This window comes from Papaver somniferum, chromosome 5 (assembly GCF_003573695.1).
Source record: "Papaver somniferum cultivar HN1 chromosome 5, ASM357369v1, whole genome shotgun sequence".
NCBI classification, from domain to species: domain Eukaryota; kingdom Viridiplantae; phylum Streptophyta; class Magnoliopsida; order Ranunculales; family Papaveraceae; genus Papaver; species Papaver somniferum.
This window is the reverse complement of record NC_039362.1, coordinates 215,600,090-215,618,482: the sequence shown is the minus strand read 5'-3', so window position 1 is coordinate 215,618,482 and position 18,393 is coordinate 215,600,090. Positions and strand designations below refer to the sequence as shown.

At 36.0% G+C, this 18,393-nt stretch overlaps 1 protein-coding gene across 1 annotated transcript; it reads left to right on the top strand.

The window, feature by feature from the left end:
- Positions 1 to 12,115: 12,115 nt before the first annotated feature.
- On the top strand, positions 12,116 to 12,622 carry LOC113280805 (DUF724 domain-containing protein 3-like). The gene has a single exon (XM_026529384.1). It carries the CDS (start codon positions 12,116 to 12,118, stop codon positions 12,620 to 12,622), a length of 507 nt encoding a protein of 168 aa, XP_026385169.1.
- Positions 12,623 to 18,393: the final 5,771 nt, after the last annotated feature.

Here is an 18,393-nt window from a genome sequence, read left to right as displayed (position 1 = left end):
TATATCTCGGATTAGGATAAAATGTGTAGTTGAGCTTTAGACTTCACAGCGTTCATCAACTGAAGACGAAGATCTAATGAGAAGAGTTTGGAGGAACTTCATCAACAAAAGGTATGTGGAGACTAAAACTTATCTATCACTCAGAAGTATATTCTATTTTATCTCTTAATGAGACTAAGTCGTATAGCTATATAGACTTTTACATTATGCACATTTTATATTTCGAGCTGAGTTTATCTCGCTTATCTATTTCTCGAAATATGTGTTGGAATCTTTTTACTACAGTGATATGTTTCTCTCCCTTAGTCAATACTTACATCTTTTGCATAATAGGTGAAACCTATATATGTTGATTCACTCCCCCTTACATAATGATTCGTAAACTATATGTATGTATTTTGGAACTACTTATTAATTCTCCCCCTTTTTGTCAATAAAAATCGGCAAAGGTATGAAATACATGGGATCATAATGAATTCAAACAAAAGATTTTTCAATGCTTAAGGGAATACATATCAACTTTTATTTAGATGATATCACAGAGTATAAAATACTTAGTGCTCATCTATGATATTTAAGATACAAGCATCCCCTGTAAATTTCACATCCACTCTCCCTACAAAGATATATATTATTTGAGCACAAGTTCAATTAAGAACTCTTCCCCATTTGATGTCATTTCCCAAGAAAACAACATGAGTGACCTGCCATTAATGGAAAATAAGGATTTTTTCGGACATTAACAAATCACATGGATTTGTATCCTAATCATCGACATAAACTAATCCAAACACCAGCTATGAACAAGGAGATAATTCAATCGATATGACTCAACATAAGAAAATCTTACGTAGCAGATAGTGCAATAATTTCGCAAAAGTGTAATCACAAATTGATCAATACTGCGAAAAATTCTCACAAAGCTTGTTTTATTTTCAGTTCATAAAACTTAATAGATTTAGCTTTTGAGCATATATGCGATATCAGTTCAATTCACAAAAAGTAAATGACACATATATCTCATAAGACTTTGCAATGCATTAAACCAATAATGATTAAATACCGCAAGTTCATCTTCCAACAACTCCAGAGTTTAAATAAATAAATCTAAAAACATGCAAGATGAAAATCGTTGGAGTTATAGCTTGTGCAATACCAATACTTTCTATACCAAACCCTAGTTATCCTTCTTGAACATAAGAATAAATTCTCACAAGAAGTTTCCTAGTACATAAACATAATTATTTATTAATCTATTTATTCATACCTTTCCAAACCTCAATCATAAGACATATCACTGATGTCCTTAATTCGCTTAACTTTTGAGAAGCCATGCTCGTGGGTTAAGACACCAACCTTCCGATTGACAATGCGAGCAAGTTGTCGATCTTTTGTGCACTCATAAATCAGCTTCTTCTGGTTTCCAAACAAGACTTTTTGTTTCTCAAGGATTTTGGTTTAACCATCAATAATATGATTTATTTGCATATGTAGATTTGCAATCTCAACCTTTGAGCCATTCTCGGAATGAGTTAGGTCCTTCATGGACTCAACAACCCAGGAGTTTTGCTCTTTTCTGATAACCATCTTTTTTAAAACAAATCCTTGAAACACACTTCTTTCTTTAACTTCATCATTAAGATCAATAGTTTCGTGAGGTATTTTTGAGTTTTCCATCTTTTAAGAAGAAGAAAATAGGACTCAACTATTTGTTCGGTCAACACTAGGGTTTTTTGAATGAATAGGATTCCTTTGTTCTTATTTATAGATGGTTAGATAGGTACGTGAACTAGTACACAAACCGGAGTGCATGAGCCTGAGTTCAAGTGCTAGGGAATAAAAAGTTTTCAAAACATGGTTTTTGCTTAAATAACATTTGATATCTTTTAAGTGTCAATAATGAATTCTTAGCTCAATGAATAATAATTTCTAGAGGGATACATCTTTAGAGCACATGAACCATTAACACTTAATTCCCAGAGGATAATGACAAAAAATCAATAAAATATTAAGTGCCGAACATGGTCCAGAGATGAACAAGACACTGACTAATAGGTTGATCAAAAGAATGATTTTCCAAACATTCTTATCCTGACATATTACAAGGTAAGACCCAAAATTTGAAAAGTCACGTAGAACCAAATTGCTCATGATGACATTCAAGAAATTGTTGCGAGTATCCTAAAACCAATTGTAGGAAGTAATCAAATTACTCAATACAAATGATCCAGTCCAATCCGTGGATTCCCAGCCAAATACTCACCGTTACCAGCCACAGTAATTTAAAAGTCAAAATACCAAAAAATAAAATAAATACATGACATTTGGCTTCCATGCCACACGTAGGCTGTGGTTAGTTTTGCTAGCTGGCCAAGAACATTTTCGATCATGTCAATGCGTTTACAAATGAATCAATGTATCCACCGAAGAAGATTTCTGGATAGACATTGTTCAGATGGGACCCACTATGAGTAAAGTTCACCTCCTTCTACACTTTTTGGTGGGGTCACAGAGCTGTCTGTCCGGAAATCATTCGGAAGTTTTCTTGGGTGGGTCTAGCGCTACTGTACATTATATGCTGTGTGTTAATAAAAACCATATTCTCTCACTAAACCTAGATGCGGATATATAATCCAATCCTAAAGTACTACAAAGACTCAAGTACAGTCATCGAAAATGAGAGATATAATACCTTCAAACGTCCCACAAGCTAAGACAAGGAGGTAGTTGCAACGGATAGCATTGTTAATTGAAACAGTAACGAGCTAAGACAATGAGAGCCTTCAAAGTCTCTAATTCAAATTTATTGAAAAAATAAAATATGTTATGAATATATAAGGAGTCAGTAGTAGAGAGTAAAAACTGGAGAGAGGTCTTATTGTTGTATATATAGTTACAAATATCCAGGGCTCTATTTATGCTGTTTAGATAATTGGTGCGCATGCATTAAAGTAGGCATCTACGTGATGAACTTCTATATCGATCTTTCTCCTAAAAACCCAAAACATCAGGGAAACCCAAACCCTAGCCGGATGAACCTCCTCCGTCAGATATGGTCCTTTGGTGCAGACCTCAGCAGGCCATCTTCATACCTTCTCACCCTTGATCTCTTCTCTTTTGTTACCTTGTTTTTAGTTTTTGTTAGAATTTGGTCTGATCTGATTCAAACTATCTTGTTGTTTTCTTATTTGTACAAGGTTTATCTTGTTGCTATTTAGGTTTTGATGCTATTCGAACTCGTTTTTGTGATAGTTTTTTATTAGCTCGGTTTATCATCACTTTTTATGAAGATGAGCAAGTTCACAACCTAAGCATCTAAGTGACCCGCAACACCAGCAGGAATTTTAACTCCAAAGGCACCAGCAACAACTTTTACTTCAGAGACACCAGCAAATAATAGTTATCAAAGATCGATTCCTACCAATTCCGACTCAAGATAAACGATTTTAATTATCTGTGTTACCTATGTTCTTTTTTTTGTGGAATAAAATCCTGAAAAATGGTTGACTCTATGGATTCTGACATCTCCACTGATTGTGGACTTGTGAAGTAGTTTGCATGAGCTACTTTTCATTTGAACATGGTCATACCTGTCCTGATAGTGTTAGTGTTAGATTTAGTGACACTGTTATTTTTGATAGATGTATGAAAAGGAATGGTTAAATTTCTTTATGAAATCATGTTTTGTAATTGTTGTATTATCTGCTTGGATTGTAATTTTGTCTGTATGATCTATCTAAAATTGCTAAAAACCACCGAGTCAGTCTTGTAACAGTCTCACTGGTTCCAATTCGGTTATTACAAATCAATATATAGTTAAGGTTTTTCGGGGGGAAAAAAAACCATGATAAACTTCTGTTTATAATGCTCCCCTAAGAGATGACCAACTTTATCTAAGTTAATTTCCTTGTTAAAACCTTGTCAGGATAATTCGAGTGACAAAACTTGATGAAAGGGTAAAGAGTACTATTGTGAGAAAACTTAGAACATAATTTGGTTATACCTATGTTGCCTCGTCAAAATCTTGACAAAGAAAATTCAGTAGGACAAAACCTTGATAAAGGAAAAAGAGTACAATGTAGGGTTGTTCATGGTCGGTTTTGGTTCGGTTTCTAGCCAAACCAATCCATTAACCATTGGTTCGGTTTTCAAATGGTTCCAGTTGGTTTCGGTTTGTCCCGGTGGTTTTTGGTTAACCAATAATTATGTCAAAACAAAAAAAAAAATACACAAATTTACAGATAAAAAATCGTAGTTGCCGATAGTATTGGTTTACACAAATTTACAGAAAAAAAAAATAATCAAGAATAGTTAAAGCTTACTCTAATTTTAGAGATCAAAACAAGATATATAATATATCTTAATTTAGTTATTGACAAATAAAAAAGAAGGAAGACGGGAAGAAAAAAGTCGAGTAGCAGCAGCTGTAGTTGGGGGTGGAGAAGGGAGGCGACTGAGAGAAGGATAAATAGAAAGAGGGAGAGTATCATAATGAAATATTAGATTTAAGGTTTCTATTTATCCTCTAAATCAATGGGTAGAATCTAATACTTGTAAATCGACGGTAGAAACTAAGTTTAAAAATTAATCGGTTTTCCAATGGTTTTTGGTTCGGTTTTAGAGGTCAAACCAAACCAAAACCAACACTATCGGTTTCCCACTTTCTACACCGTAACCAATCCATTAGTAAATGGTTCGGTTTGGTTTCTTCCTAATTGGTCTGGTTTGGTCCGGTTCCAGTGGAAAACCGAAACCATGTTCAGCCCATGTGATAGTCTAGTAAAATACCTGGCTAGTTGGTGTTCTCAATACCAACTGAGAAGAGAGGAAGTAGAGACGGAAGTACAAGTTGTTTGAGAAGAAAGATGAAGTTGCTGCTGTAATTGAAGTAGTGAGAAATGTTGCTAGGGAAGTGTGAACGTAACGTGATTGAAGAGTCCGACTCAATTTAGAAGCTGAAGAAAAGCACAGGAATAAACAATTTGTTGTATGAGTTTGGCTGTTGCATTTAACCGTGAAGGTCAGTAAAAGAAGGGGTTTGTGAAGATGATTTGTCGTGATTGAGGAATCGATATGGGAGATTTCAAAGCGCAGAGTATGAACTTACAATGGATATGAAATAGCTTCTTCTTTCACAATTATTTTCGTTATTGTTTGATTTCTACTATGCTAATAATGTTTATGGATTATTTGTTAATGGTTTAAGTTGGTGACTGAGAGATGAAATGGAGAATTAGGTGGTCAGGGCTGTAGCTGTTGCAGTGAGTAGTTTGTGTGACTTCTGGTGATATAAGTAAATAGGTTTGGTTGAATAATCTGTTATTCAGCTATGGAATTGGTTGCATAACTTGTTATGCATCTACAAAAATTGTTGCATAACTTGTTATGCAGTCCAGAAAATGGTTGCATAACACGTTACGCATCAACTTATTTGTTAGTATCGAAAACAGCAATAAAAATAGACTACATAATTTGTCATGCACCTACAACAATATCTGCATAATATGTTATCCAATCGTGAAAATGGGATGCATAATCTGTTATGCATCCGAAAATATGACTACATAATGCATTATGCATTAACTTTATCTGTACGTACTAAAACCAACCAAAACAATGGCTACATAACCTGTTATGGATGCATAACTTGTTATGCAATTGAGAAAATGGTTGCATAATTCGTTATGCGTCTGCTTTTTCTGTTGGATTCAGGCATATACAGCGTTTTAGTGGCTGCATAACCAAAATAATTGATGCATGAACAAAAATATGGTTGCATAACGTGTTATGCATCTTTTGTGGTATATGCATATTGTGTTATGCATCTTTTTTGGAGGCTGCATAATGAATATGTAGTTAGTTTTCGAAAATTTTCCCTAAAATGATGATCACCTCCGATTTTTTCGTGAAAAACAATTTTTTTTGATATTGTGTTTGTACTCGTTGTATAGATCTCTTTAAAAGATTTCCAACGATATAAAATTCCAAGGCGCGGTTTTTTAGACATGTTATATCCAAGTTGCGTTGCCAATTATACCCCTAGAAAATATACCCCTAAAAAATTAAGATGCATAACCCGTTATACAGTCATTGTTCAAAATTTCGTATAATTATGGGTGTCACGGAAACTAAAAATAGTCTTGGACTTGAAAATGAAAATATTATTTTTTTAGGCCTGCACCTAATTTCCCAAAAAAAAATAACAAAATTTTTTTTTTCTTTAAATTTATCATATTCTTCTTTACTTACTGGATGCTCACATTGAATTATGATAGTAGATAATAATTGCATTATTCGTTATCTTATTGCCTTGTCTGTCTAAACCCTCAAATTTCAAAATTAATTTGTATCGGCAATTCACCTCACATAAGTGGAATTTACCAAAAATAGAGTGATTGCTGGGGGTGAAATCCATCGCCTACATAACCCCCAACTATTTGGATTGTGCACATACGCGAGCCACGACGGAGAAAGGCAGTTCAAAAATCATCAGTAGCACCAGCACCCACTTTTTCGTTTTCGGTACCAACCTCTTATAGGAGGGCCCAAGGTCTAAATTGACCATCTGGGTGACTGAATGGTCAAACCTACTCCCTCCTTAATTTCTCGTGCGGCCTACTAACAATTGTCTGGCTGCGGCCATGTTTTTAACATTCCCCCTTCCAAATTCAGTTTTCAAATCCATGTCCACTTCGAACTTCTGATATTATTCGTTTTCACAATTCAGTGGTCTATAAATATCAAACTTCTCTACTCAGTTCTTTGTTGGAAAACGATTAATAAAAATTATTTTTTAATGGTTTTAATAAAAATAATAATTCATTTTTTCTTATGTGAATGAAAAACTTATTAGTCCCACATTGTGGAGTTTCCACTTCTTAAATTGTTTTATTTCATTATATAAAGAAATTCACTACTTTTGTAAAATCTATGGGAAAGGGGTTGCGCTATATTTTAGATGGACCCCTAAGGGAAAATATTTTATAGCGTTTCTTAAAAGTTCGCGATTTTCCTTAACGGTTTTTTCGGAGTTTCCGAGCTCAAGTTGAGCATCTACTACATATGCTAGTAGTAGGTGTAGTAGGGTGTTTTATCCTGGAGATATCCGTCCTGTGAGGGCTATAGCATCACCCTTGAGTGTAGCACGTGACTCACTCTGTTTTTCCAAAGTTTTACCTTGTTGCTGTTGTGGAGATATGAGAAGCTCGTTTGTTTCGTCAATCGATCACTTCCATTATAAAGGAGATAAGTATTAATAACTTTTGCTTATTTGATTTTTTCTTTATTTTGATTATTGCACCCAACAATCTTAAGACATTAGAGTTTGTAATAATCATGGATGTTAATTATGGAGTGAAAAACAAAAAAGAATTTTTGGTCAGCTGTAGAGTTTCAAATTTATCTCTCAACCTAGAAGGAATTTGGATGAACCCTTTTGACACAACGTAGTAGACATCCTGATAGTTACCCACGTAAAATTTCAGAATTTTTGGAGTTGTAAAAGTAATTTTTGATATTTTACAAAGCAGAGAAACGTTCCTGAATAATTCTGACGGGCAGAAATTTGTTGTTAACTAAAGTAGTTTTTTATGGGGTAACCATGAGTTTTTTTTGAAATGGTGATTCAAACGAAGTTTGTAGATCTAGATGTTATCTTCAAAACTCATATATTATTTTCCGATTCGGAACTAAGGTTTGTGAGATGTGGTGTATTAGGTGATTGGTAAATTACCGTGTCTGTGGTCAGAGTATAAACGAGGATTGTGACATGAAATTGAAAAGGAACATGGATACCAGGCGCATGTGGATGAACACAAGTCTTCCAAAGCTGACAAAGGAGAGAACATCAAATACAACTTAAGCGTAGTCTTCATAGGAAAGGTATGTTTCGTAAAACTGAATCCGGCATTACTTTAATTAAGGGTGATTGTTATGTTTGTAAAATTCCTGGCCATACGACAGTAAAGTGTAGACAACGTAAAACCTTAATAAGTTGAAAGTTAATGCTAATTTAGTTGAAACAAATTGAAACGATTTCATTGTCATGATGTCGGAAGTTATTTTAATAACCAATGTGAGAGACTGGTGGGTGGACTCTGGAGCCACTAAGTATGTTTGTTGAAACAGAGACATGTTCACCTCTTATCAGAGGATAATGGATGTCGAGAAACTCTATATGAGTAACTCATCTACGACAGAGGTTGCATAAAAGGGAAAGGTCGAGCATAAGCTCATATCTGTAATATTCTCACACTGAATGAAGTTTTCATGTTCCGAGCATATGCAAGAATCTTGTATCTTGTTCTCTTGAAGATGGTAAAAGATTGAAGATCTTAATTAAATGTGGAAAGCTTGTTATAACTAAGGGCCGTGATTTTCTAGGCAACATTTATAAGACTTAGGGTCTATATAAGCTTAAAGGAAAATTTGATAAAGTGAACATAGTTGATTCTTGTGCTTTCTTTTATGTGTATTTGAATTTTTGCATGGTAGACTTGGAATCTTAAAATTATAAGTCAATGCATAAACTGCCTAGCATAGGCTACATACCCAAATTTAGTTTGGATTTTGAGCAAAAAAGTGAAATCAATATGCTATAAAATCTTTTAGCACAAATGTTCAGAGTAATTCTATGCCCTTAGAATTAATTCAGTTAGGCCTAGTTGACATGAGTTCAACCAAAAATCACTATGGTAAAATATGGTTTATAACTTTCGTGGATTAATGTACGAGGTACTATCTTGTATACTTTCTTAGGGATAAGGATGATGCCTTAGAAGCCTTAAGATGTATAAACTTGAAGTTCAAAACCGATTAGAAGCCTTCAACATAACAACTGTATCCTTAAGAAGATGATAATTGCCATGTTGATTAGTTCAGGATTTTCTGCGGCCTTGTGGGGGAGGCAGTCCTCTCAACTAGTATATCCTGAATAGAGTACCCTTTTAAGGATCAGACGAAACTCCATATGATTTATGGAAAGATATATAACCTTCTTATGCATACGTCAAAGTGTGGGGGTGTTTGACTAATATTGTCATTCCTCTTCCTAAAATAACTAGATATAAACCAAAAATGTTGATTGTGTGTTCATATAGGGCATGCTGAGTATGCTTCTACGTATAGATTTTTGGTTGGGTGCTCTGATTTTTCAGACTTTGATGTGATTTTTCTGACTTTGTTGTGAATATTATTACATAATCTAGGGATGTTGAGTTCTTTGAACATGTTTATTCTTAAACCTGTACCTCATTAGAGATGTGTTGTTGATCCCCTAGATTTATTTTCAACTAGTCAAATTTACCTTCAAAGGAAGATGTAGTAGAGTTGATACTAGGAGAAGTAAAAGGATTAGAACTGAGACTTCTTATGGACCTGACTTCATAATATGCCTAGCTTAGTATGAGTTCCAGACTCGTAAATAAGCCATAACATTTACGAAAACCCCATTCTGGTAAGAAGCTTCATATAGTGAAATGGACTCAGTCCGTCAAAACCAGACTTGGGAGCTTGCTAGTTTACCTCTAGGGAGTAAGACCATAAGATGTAAATGAGTCTTTAAGAGGAAATGTAGGGTAGATGGAACTGTGGAAAATTATGAGGCTAGGTGGATAGCTAAAGGCTATAAACTAAAAGAAAGTGTAAATTTGCTTGATTCTTATTCACTTGTGACGAGAATTACTTCCGTTGAGATGCTAATTGTTATTGCTGACATAAAGAACTTAGAAATACATCAGATGGATGTTAAGATAGCTTTTCTAAAACCGTGAATTAGATAAAGAAATTTACATAGACCAACCTGAGGACTTTGTAGTGAAAGGTTATGAAGACAAAGTTTGTAAGTTGAACAAATCTTTGTATGGTTTATAAAATAAGCACGTAAACAGTGACATGGAGAATTTGATCATGTGATAATGTGTAGTGCATTTAATTTAATGAATCTGACAAGTATATTTACAAGTAACTTGTTAAGAGGATGCCTGTATGATTGTATGCTTGTATGTTGATGATATGCTTATACTTGATACAAACATAGATGTGATTAATTCCACTAAAAACATGCACTGAATGAGAACGTTGACTTGAAAGACTTAGGCCCTTTTAATGTAATCTTGGGGATGAGGATTAGAAGATAATCTAGCATTTATAGTCTTAGTCGTTCTCATTATGTTGAATTTTGTGCTTAAGAGATACAATCAGTGTGAGAGTATATTATGTTGGATATGTTTTCACTCTAGCAGGAAGGTTTGTTTTTGGAAGATTTCCAAACATACGTATATTTCTCAATTCATTATGGAATCTGAGAGTATTGAGATAGATAAAGCACGAGAGGGGGCTGAGTGCCTAAGATACTTTTTAGAAGACATTCCTCTCTGGAACAGGCCTGTGCCAGCTATATCTATATACTGTGTTAGCCAAGCTATAATAGCTAAACCTAAAAATAACTAATATCAATTGGCGTTATTTCTATTGATTGGATAAAGTCCAAGGAGAATATCGCGCAACCTTTGACGAAAGGTTCATCCAAAGAGATTGTTAGAAACACATCGAAGGGGATGGGGCTTAAGCTCATAAATTAAACTTGCCATGAAGGATACTCAACCTTGCTGACTGGAGATCCCAAGATCAAGGTTTCGAATGAGACAACTAATTTGTGGCGGGTAAAGGTAAACACTATCAGAGAATTCCATTCTTTGTCCCTTCCCTATGGTGTAGACGTGATAGTGTGACTGCATGTGAAGGATGACTTTTAAGAAGTCTTAATGAGTTTTATAGTTTCAATTTAAGATTGAAGTGGGGTGTAGCAGTAACACTCTTTATGGAAACTCACCTATCTGAATGAGGAAGTGGTCCGCTTCCTATGAGAATACGAGCTTTGATTCTATAGAGCATTTTGAGAAACAGGATATGTCCAGGGCCAAATTGGACAAAACGGCACGAACTTGGCAGCACCCTTGGAGATATCATCCGTGGTTGTTATCGTGATTTACATCAAATGCTATCAGTTCAAGACATAGTTCACTGTCTCTAGCAAGTAATTCTGGTATTATCTCACTAAGCAAAGGTTCAAGACCTCATGGACACCTCTGCCTAAAATGGTATTTCCTGCGCTTTTTATGTGATTTTCGTTTTGATGGTTTTGGTATTACTGGACCTTAGACCTAAGGGTCACTAAGGGTTCACTAGTTCATGCTTTTTCACTTTAGTGAAAGGAACCTTTAGTCTCACTTGTGAGGAGATAAAGATGAAAGCTCTCTATACTATATGATTTTTGCGATCCATAGTATGACCCTGGGGTCAACACACTGTTGTGTTTGGGAGATGGCGTTGGAATTCCTAGTATGACTTTAACATGCATGATCTGTCTGTCTGATCACTCAGTTCGGTTCGTGAGATTGGGTTGTTGATTTACCAAGATCTATCTGTGTTTTTGTGTTTTATTGAGTTTTCATTCATGTGGGGGATTGTTGGAAAACGATTAATAAAAATTGATTTTTAATGGTTTTAATAAAAATAATAATTTATTGTTTTCTTTTGTGAATGAAAAACTTATTAGTCCCACATTGTGGAGTTTCCACTTCTTAAATTGTTTTATTTCATTATATAAAGAAATTCACTATTTTTGTAAAATCTATGAGAAAGGGGTTGCTCTATATTTTAGAGGGACCCCTAAGGGAAAATATTTTATAGCGTTTTTAAGAGTTCGCGATTTTCCTTAACGGTTTTTTCGGAGTTGCCAAGCTCAAGTTGAGCATCTACTACATATGCTAGTAGTAGGTGTAGTAGGGTGTTTTATCCTGGAGATATCCGTCCTGTGAGGGCTATAACATCACTTTTGAGTGTAGCCGGGCGCTAATGTCCTAAGGGAAACGTGTTGAACACGTGACTCACTCTGTTTTTCCAAAGTTTTTCCTTGTTGTTGTTGTGGAGATATGAGAAGCTCGTTCGTTTCGTCAATCGATCACTTCCATTATAAAGGAGTTAAGTATCAATAACTTTTGCTTATTTGATTTTTTCTTTATTTTGATTATTGCACCCAACATTTTTACCATTCACTCGTCATTCTCTGTCTCTAAACTCTTTTCTTTTTCTCTCTCTGTAGCAGTTGACAGCAATGGGGGATTTCCGTCATGGTGATTTAGTTGAAGTAAGCAGTAAAGAAGAAGGATTTTTGGGTTCGTATTTCAAAGCAAGAATAATCAAGCAAACGGAAAAAGATGAGTTCTTAGTTGAATACACGAAGTTACACGAAGAAGATGATGAGAAGTGTTTGCTGAGAGAAGTTGTTCCTCGCAGTGAAATTAGACACATGCCTCCTAATTTTAAAGCATCATATTTCAATGTTAGTGATCCAGTTGATGTTTTCTGCAAGGATGGGTGGTGGTATGGGATAATTACAGGTAGAGATCCTATTCGAAGTAAGCGTACTGGGGAAGATAGTTCTATATATTATGTATACTTTCCTTTGTCAAGAGAAGAAATCGAATACCGCAAGTGGGAATTGAGGGCTCATCTGGAACGGATTAATGGCAATTGGATTTCTTCTCGAGTTCGCAGAAATAGTTATGGATATGGATCAGGAGGATTTGTCAAGAACAGTTCTTCTGAAGTTTTTTATTAGTTGTAGGAATTCTTTTATAGGTGTAGCTTTTTTACTGTACTACAATTTAATTATTCATTCCAGATTCTACCTTGATTGGTGGTGCATAAGCCTTTGTTCAAATAGGATAAACATGTTTTTTCTTCTTTTTCTTGTTTACGCTTATTCTGAAATAAATGGACTCTTCTCTAGTCTAAAATTGCAAACTTTCTCTACCTCATTGCCCAATTTTGAAGAGCTTCAGAGTCAAATTTCATGAAAAATAAAAATACGCCAAAACCAAAAACGCAACCTTTCCTGTTCTGTTGAAGAAATTGGTGGGAAATTCAACCTTGTAAGGAAAACCTCATTCATATGGCTCATCATTCGCCTCATGTGATTTTTGGCCGATTCAAGATTAACTTAATTTCTGAGCATGCTTCACCTGTACTCCTGATTAGCTTATATTCAGCTTTTGCAACTTCCATTTGTTTCTTTGTATGCTATTATTGAGACGTGTATCCGAGACTGATTAGGAAAGTCTCAGTTATACACGTCTCTTAGAGATTGTTTAGGAAAGTCTAACCAATAAGACTTCTAAGCTCGGTAAGAAATCTGAGGATCCGAGACTGATTAGGAATATGGTTTAATTGGGACTCTTAAGGTCGGTCTAGAAAAGAGTCGTATTAGGAAAGAAGTTATTTCTTTCCCAAGTATTGAATCATATATAATTCGTTGTAAGGAGTTAGAGAATAATAATAAGAAATATATCAAATTCTTAACATGGCATCGAGAGCCAGTTTTGAAACCTAAAAAAAAAAAAAAAACAAGGATGGTCAATGAGATTGAATCATCAAAAAGTAAGATGGTGGAATATGATACACAGAAGAAGAATCTTGTATATCATTTAGGATCGAGTGATGGACCAGGAACCATCATCACGCCAATAGTTATGAGAGGAAATAATTATGATGAATGGGCTAGAGCCATAAGAAGATGGCTGATAGCCAAGAGAAAATATGGCTTCATTGATGGAACCATTAAGCGACCTGAAGATCCAGATCAGTTAGAAGAATGGATAGCAGTGCAATCAACGTTGGTGTCATGGATTGCTAACACGTTGGAGTTGTCAGTAAGATCAACCCTGGGAGATTATGAGGATGCAAGTCTATTATGGGCACACTTGAAGAGAAGATTTTGTGTTGTTAGTGGGACAAGAATATGTCAACTAAAAGCATCTTTAAGTGACTGTAAACAGAAGAAAACAGAGGGAGTTGCTATATATTTTGGAAGATTGAACAAAATATGGGATGAGATGGTGACTTATATGAAGATACCGCAATGCAAGTGTGGACAGTGTACATGTAATATTGCATCTCAGGTTAGTATGTTAAGAGAAGAAGATTTCTTGCACTATTTTTGATTGGGTTAGATTTTGTATACAGATCTTTGCGTGAACAATTGCTTGCAAGGGAACCATTGCCGTCTGTAGACGTTGTGTATCAAACCATTGTGAACTCAGAACGCCTGAAGATTGGAGATGGAGTAGTACCTACAGAGATGCAGAGAATGTTATGGCCTTCAAGGTGCAAGCTGATCAACGCCTACTTAATAGTGCTTATGATCCCACCAAGTACTGCAAAACTTGCAGCAGACAAGGACACTCTGATGATGGCTGTTTTAAGATCATTGGATATCCAGAATGGTGGGGAGACAGACCAAAGAATGGCAGAGGAGGAAGAACTGGAGGAAGAGGACGTGCTGGAAGAGGAGGTAGAGGACAAGGAGGTAATCCTGTCCGTGCTCATAACCTGCATGTTTCGGCAACAAATAGTGCTGGTACGTCATCAGCTGATGAAACGTCTCTAGTAGGAGTTACAGCAGCACAGGTTCAACAGGTGATGGAGTTTTTAAACTCAAGAAAATCGGGTTCTCATCTACAAGGTAAAAAGAATGAAACATCTTGGATTGTTGACACAGGAGCAACAAACCATGTTACGTATGAACTTCTTAACATGATAAATGTAAGAGATATTAGGGCATGTTCGGTTGGATTGCCTGATGGAAAGTATGCATCCTCTGAGAAAATAGGAACTGTGATTCTTCCTGGTGGATTGAAACTTGAAAACGTCTCTTTAGTGCCAAAGATAACCTGTAACCTAATTTCAGTCACACAACTTATTGATGAGATGAGTTGTATTATTCAGTGTACTAACAAATTATGTCTTATACAGGACCGGTCTACGAGGAGGATGATTGGAGTGGCTGAGAGACAAGGTGGACTATATATTTTCTGTGGTGTGCCGCATGTTGAAGTTATGGCTGTGCGTGAAGATACATATGAGTTGTGGCATCAACGTATGGGACATCCTTCAGAGAAAGTTTTGCAGAAGTTGCAAGGTGTTAGTAGATTAATTAAGAAGAATAATGATGCTTGTGATATTTGCCCCGGGCAAAGCATCGTAGAAGCAGCTTTTCTAGTAGTTTGAGTAAATCAAATTGTATTTTTGATTTAGTTCATATAGATTTATGGGGTCCTTATAAGATCCATTCATCATGTGGAGCTCAATATTTTCTGACAATAGTGGATGATTTTTCAAGAGGTGTTTGGATTTATTTAATTCGGAATAAAACAGAGGTTGAATCAATATTTCGTGAATTTGTTGCTCTTGTGAAGCGTCAATTTAACAAAGATATTAAAATTGTTAGAAGTGATAATGGGACGGAATTTAATGCATTACGTGGTTATTTTAAGACTAATGGAATAGTCTTTGAGACATCATGTGTAGGTACTCCTCAACAAAATGGAAGAGTAGAGAGAAAACATCAACATATAATGAATGTAGCAAGGGCTTTAAGATTTCAAGCAAGCTTGCCGAAATGGTTTTGGGGAGAGTGTGCATTGACAGCAGCGTACTTGATAAATCGTACGCCTACACCTATCCTAAATAATAAAACACCATATGAAGTATTGTTTGGAAACCACCTATATATAAACAATTGAAGGTGTTTGGGTGTTTGTGCTATGTACATGATCAAAACAGTAAAGGAGATAAGTTTGCTAGTCGAGGACGGAGGTGTGTGTTTCTTGGCTATCCATATGGTAAGAAGGCATGGCAAGTTTATGATCTAGACACAAGAAAATTTATGGTGTCTCGAGATGTAAAATTCTATGAGACACAATTTCCATTTAAGACTGAGTTGAATGGTAATATAGTTGAACGGATATGATGGAGAGCTCTAGAAGTCATATAGCAACTGATGTTGCTGGGACTACAACTGAGACGATCGTGCTGGTGAAGAATGGAGTGATGACGAAGAGTGCATAGTCGCTGATGGTGAAGAAACTGCAGAAAACAGCGACAGACGGATGAAGATGTCGCAGTGCAACTGCAACACCTGTTGACGATGTAGCAGTTCAGCGTCAGACTACAACTCAGAAAACAGGCAGTTGTGACAAATGATGGACAAGCCACAGATGCTGCAGTTGGGAATGATGATTTAGGTAAGGGGAAGCGTCAGAAGATTCCCTCGAGTAGGCTGAAAGGTTTTGTGACACACACCATTAGAGAAAATAGTCCATCTCACTCTCAACATCACAGTCATCATCCTCAGGTACACCTTATCCTTTGACATATTATGTTAGTTGTGACAGGTTTTCTGACATGCATAAAAATTATATTGCTGCATTATCTGCAAAGTCTGAGCCGAGGAATTTCAGAGAGGCAATGAAACATCCAGGTTGGAGGAAAGCAATGGCGGAAGAAATACGGGCCTTAGAAGAACAAGGCACGTGGGATCTAACAGAATTGCCACCTGGTAAGAAAGCTTTAGGAAGTAAGTGGATATATACGGAAAAGTATGATGAAAATGGGAGTTTGGTGTTTAAAGGCGAGACTTGTGATTTTTGGAAATCATCAAGTTGAAGGATTAGATTACAATGAGACGTTTGCACCAGTGGCAAAGATGACAACTTTCGTATGTTCTTGGCTGTTGCTGCAGCTAAACAGTGGAATGTGCATCAGATGGATGTGCATAATGCGTTCTTACATGGAGATTTGGAAGAGGAAGTATATGAAAATACCACCTGGATTTGCTAAGGGTAACCCTCATATGGTGTGTAAGATGAAGAAATCGTTGTATGGCCTAAAACAAGCACCGCGGTGTTGGTTTGCGAAGCTGTCAACTGCATTGAAGAATTATGGGTTTCGGCAATCGTACTCAGATTATTCTCTTTACTATGATGAAGGGAAAAATGCAACTTAATGTGCTGGTGTATGTTGATGATTTGATTATTGCAGGAAATGATCTAGTTGCGCTTACACAATTTAAAGCATACTTGGGTCAATGTTTTAAGATGAAAGATTTAGGAAAATTGAAATACTTCCTAGGATTGGAAGTGGCACGTAGTAAACAAGGTTTTTACATTTGCCAGAGAAAGTATGCGTTGGATATTATAATGGAGACAGGTTTATTGGGTGCGAAACCTGCAGAATTTCCTATTGAAACCAATCATCGTCTTGCTTTAGCAACAGGAGATTTGCTTTATGATGTAGAAAAATATAGAAGATTGGTTGGGCGTTTGATCTATTTATCTGTCACCAGACCAGATCTTGCTTACTCAGTGCATATCTTATCTCAGTTTATGCAACGACCAAGAATGGAGCATTGGGAAGCAGCACTTCGTGTGGTTAGATATTTAAAGAAGAATCCTGGACAAGGAATTCTGTTGCGCTCTGATAGTAGTTTAACCTTGAGAGGTTGGTGTGATTCAGATTGGGCAAGTTGTCCTTTAACTAGGCGCTCACTGACGGGATGGTTTGTTTGTTTTGGAGATTCGCCAATATCTTGGAAGACTAAGAAGCAACCAACTGTGTCTCGTAGCTCGGCTGAAGCAGAATATCGTTCCATGGCGGCGCTACATGTGAGTTAAAATGGTTGAAACAATTACTCAGTGATATGGGGGTTTACCATACACAAGCTATGAGTCTTCTTTGCGATAGTCAATCAGCTTTATATATTGCGAAGAACCCTGTTTTTCATGAACGAACGAAACATATTGAAGTGGACTGTCATCTAGTCAGGGATGCGGTAATACAGAAGATTATTCTACCTTCTTATACTCCTACAACAATGCAGTTGGCGGATATATTCACAAAGTCGTTGGGAAAAGCTCAGTTCCATGCTATTTTGTCCAAGATGGGCATTTGTGACCTGCATGCTCCGTCTTGAGGGGGGGTATTGAGACGTGTATCCGAGACTGATTAGGAAAGTCTCAGTTATACACGTCTCTTAGAGATTGTTTAGGAAAGTCTAACCAATAAGACTTCTAAGCTCGGTAAGAAATCTGAGGATCCGAGACTGATTAGGAATATGGTTTAATTGGGACTCTTAAGGTCGGTCTAGAAAAGAGTCGTATTAGGAAAGAAGTTATTTCTTTCCCAATTATTGAATCATATATAATTCGTTGTAAAGAGTTAGAGAATAATAATAAGAAATATATCAAATTCTTAACAGCTATGCCGAACATTCATAACAAATTTACTCTTGCAATGCCTACGATTCTGAATGTTCTTTTTCATAATGTTGGAGTATGGCTCAATTTTATAACTTCTGGGTATCTCCATTTTATAACTATAGCAAATGCCTTGCATAAATTTATCTTGCGGTCTATTAGTATCTGTATCGAAGACAGCAGTCCGTAAACCAAAAGATTAGGATTACTACTGACTAGAGAGGGGTATATTCTGATGTAGGGTCAGATTGGGTAGTTGCAGCAACTCGTATTTTCAAAGCTTTATATGGGACTTCTA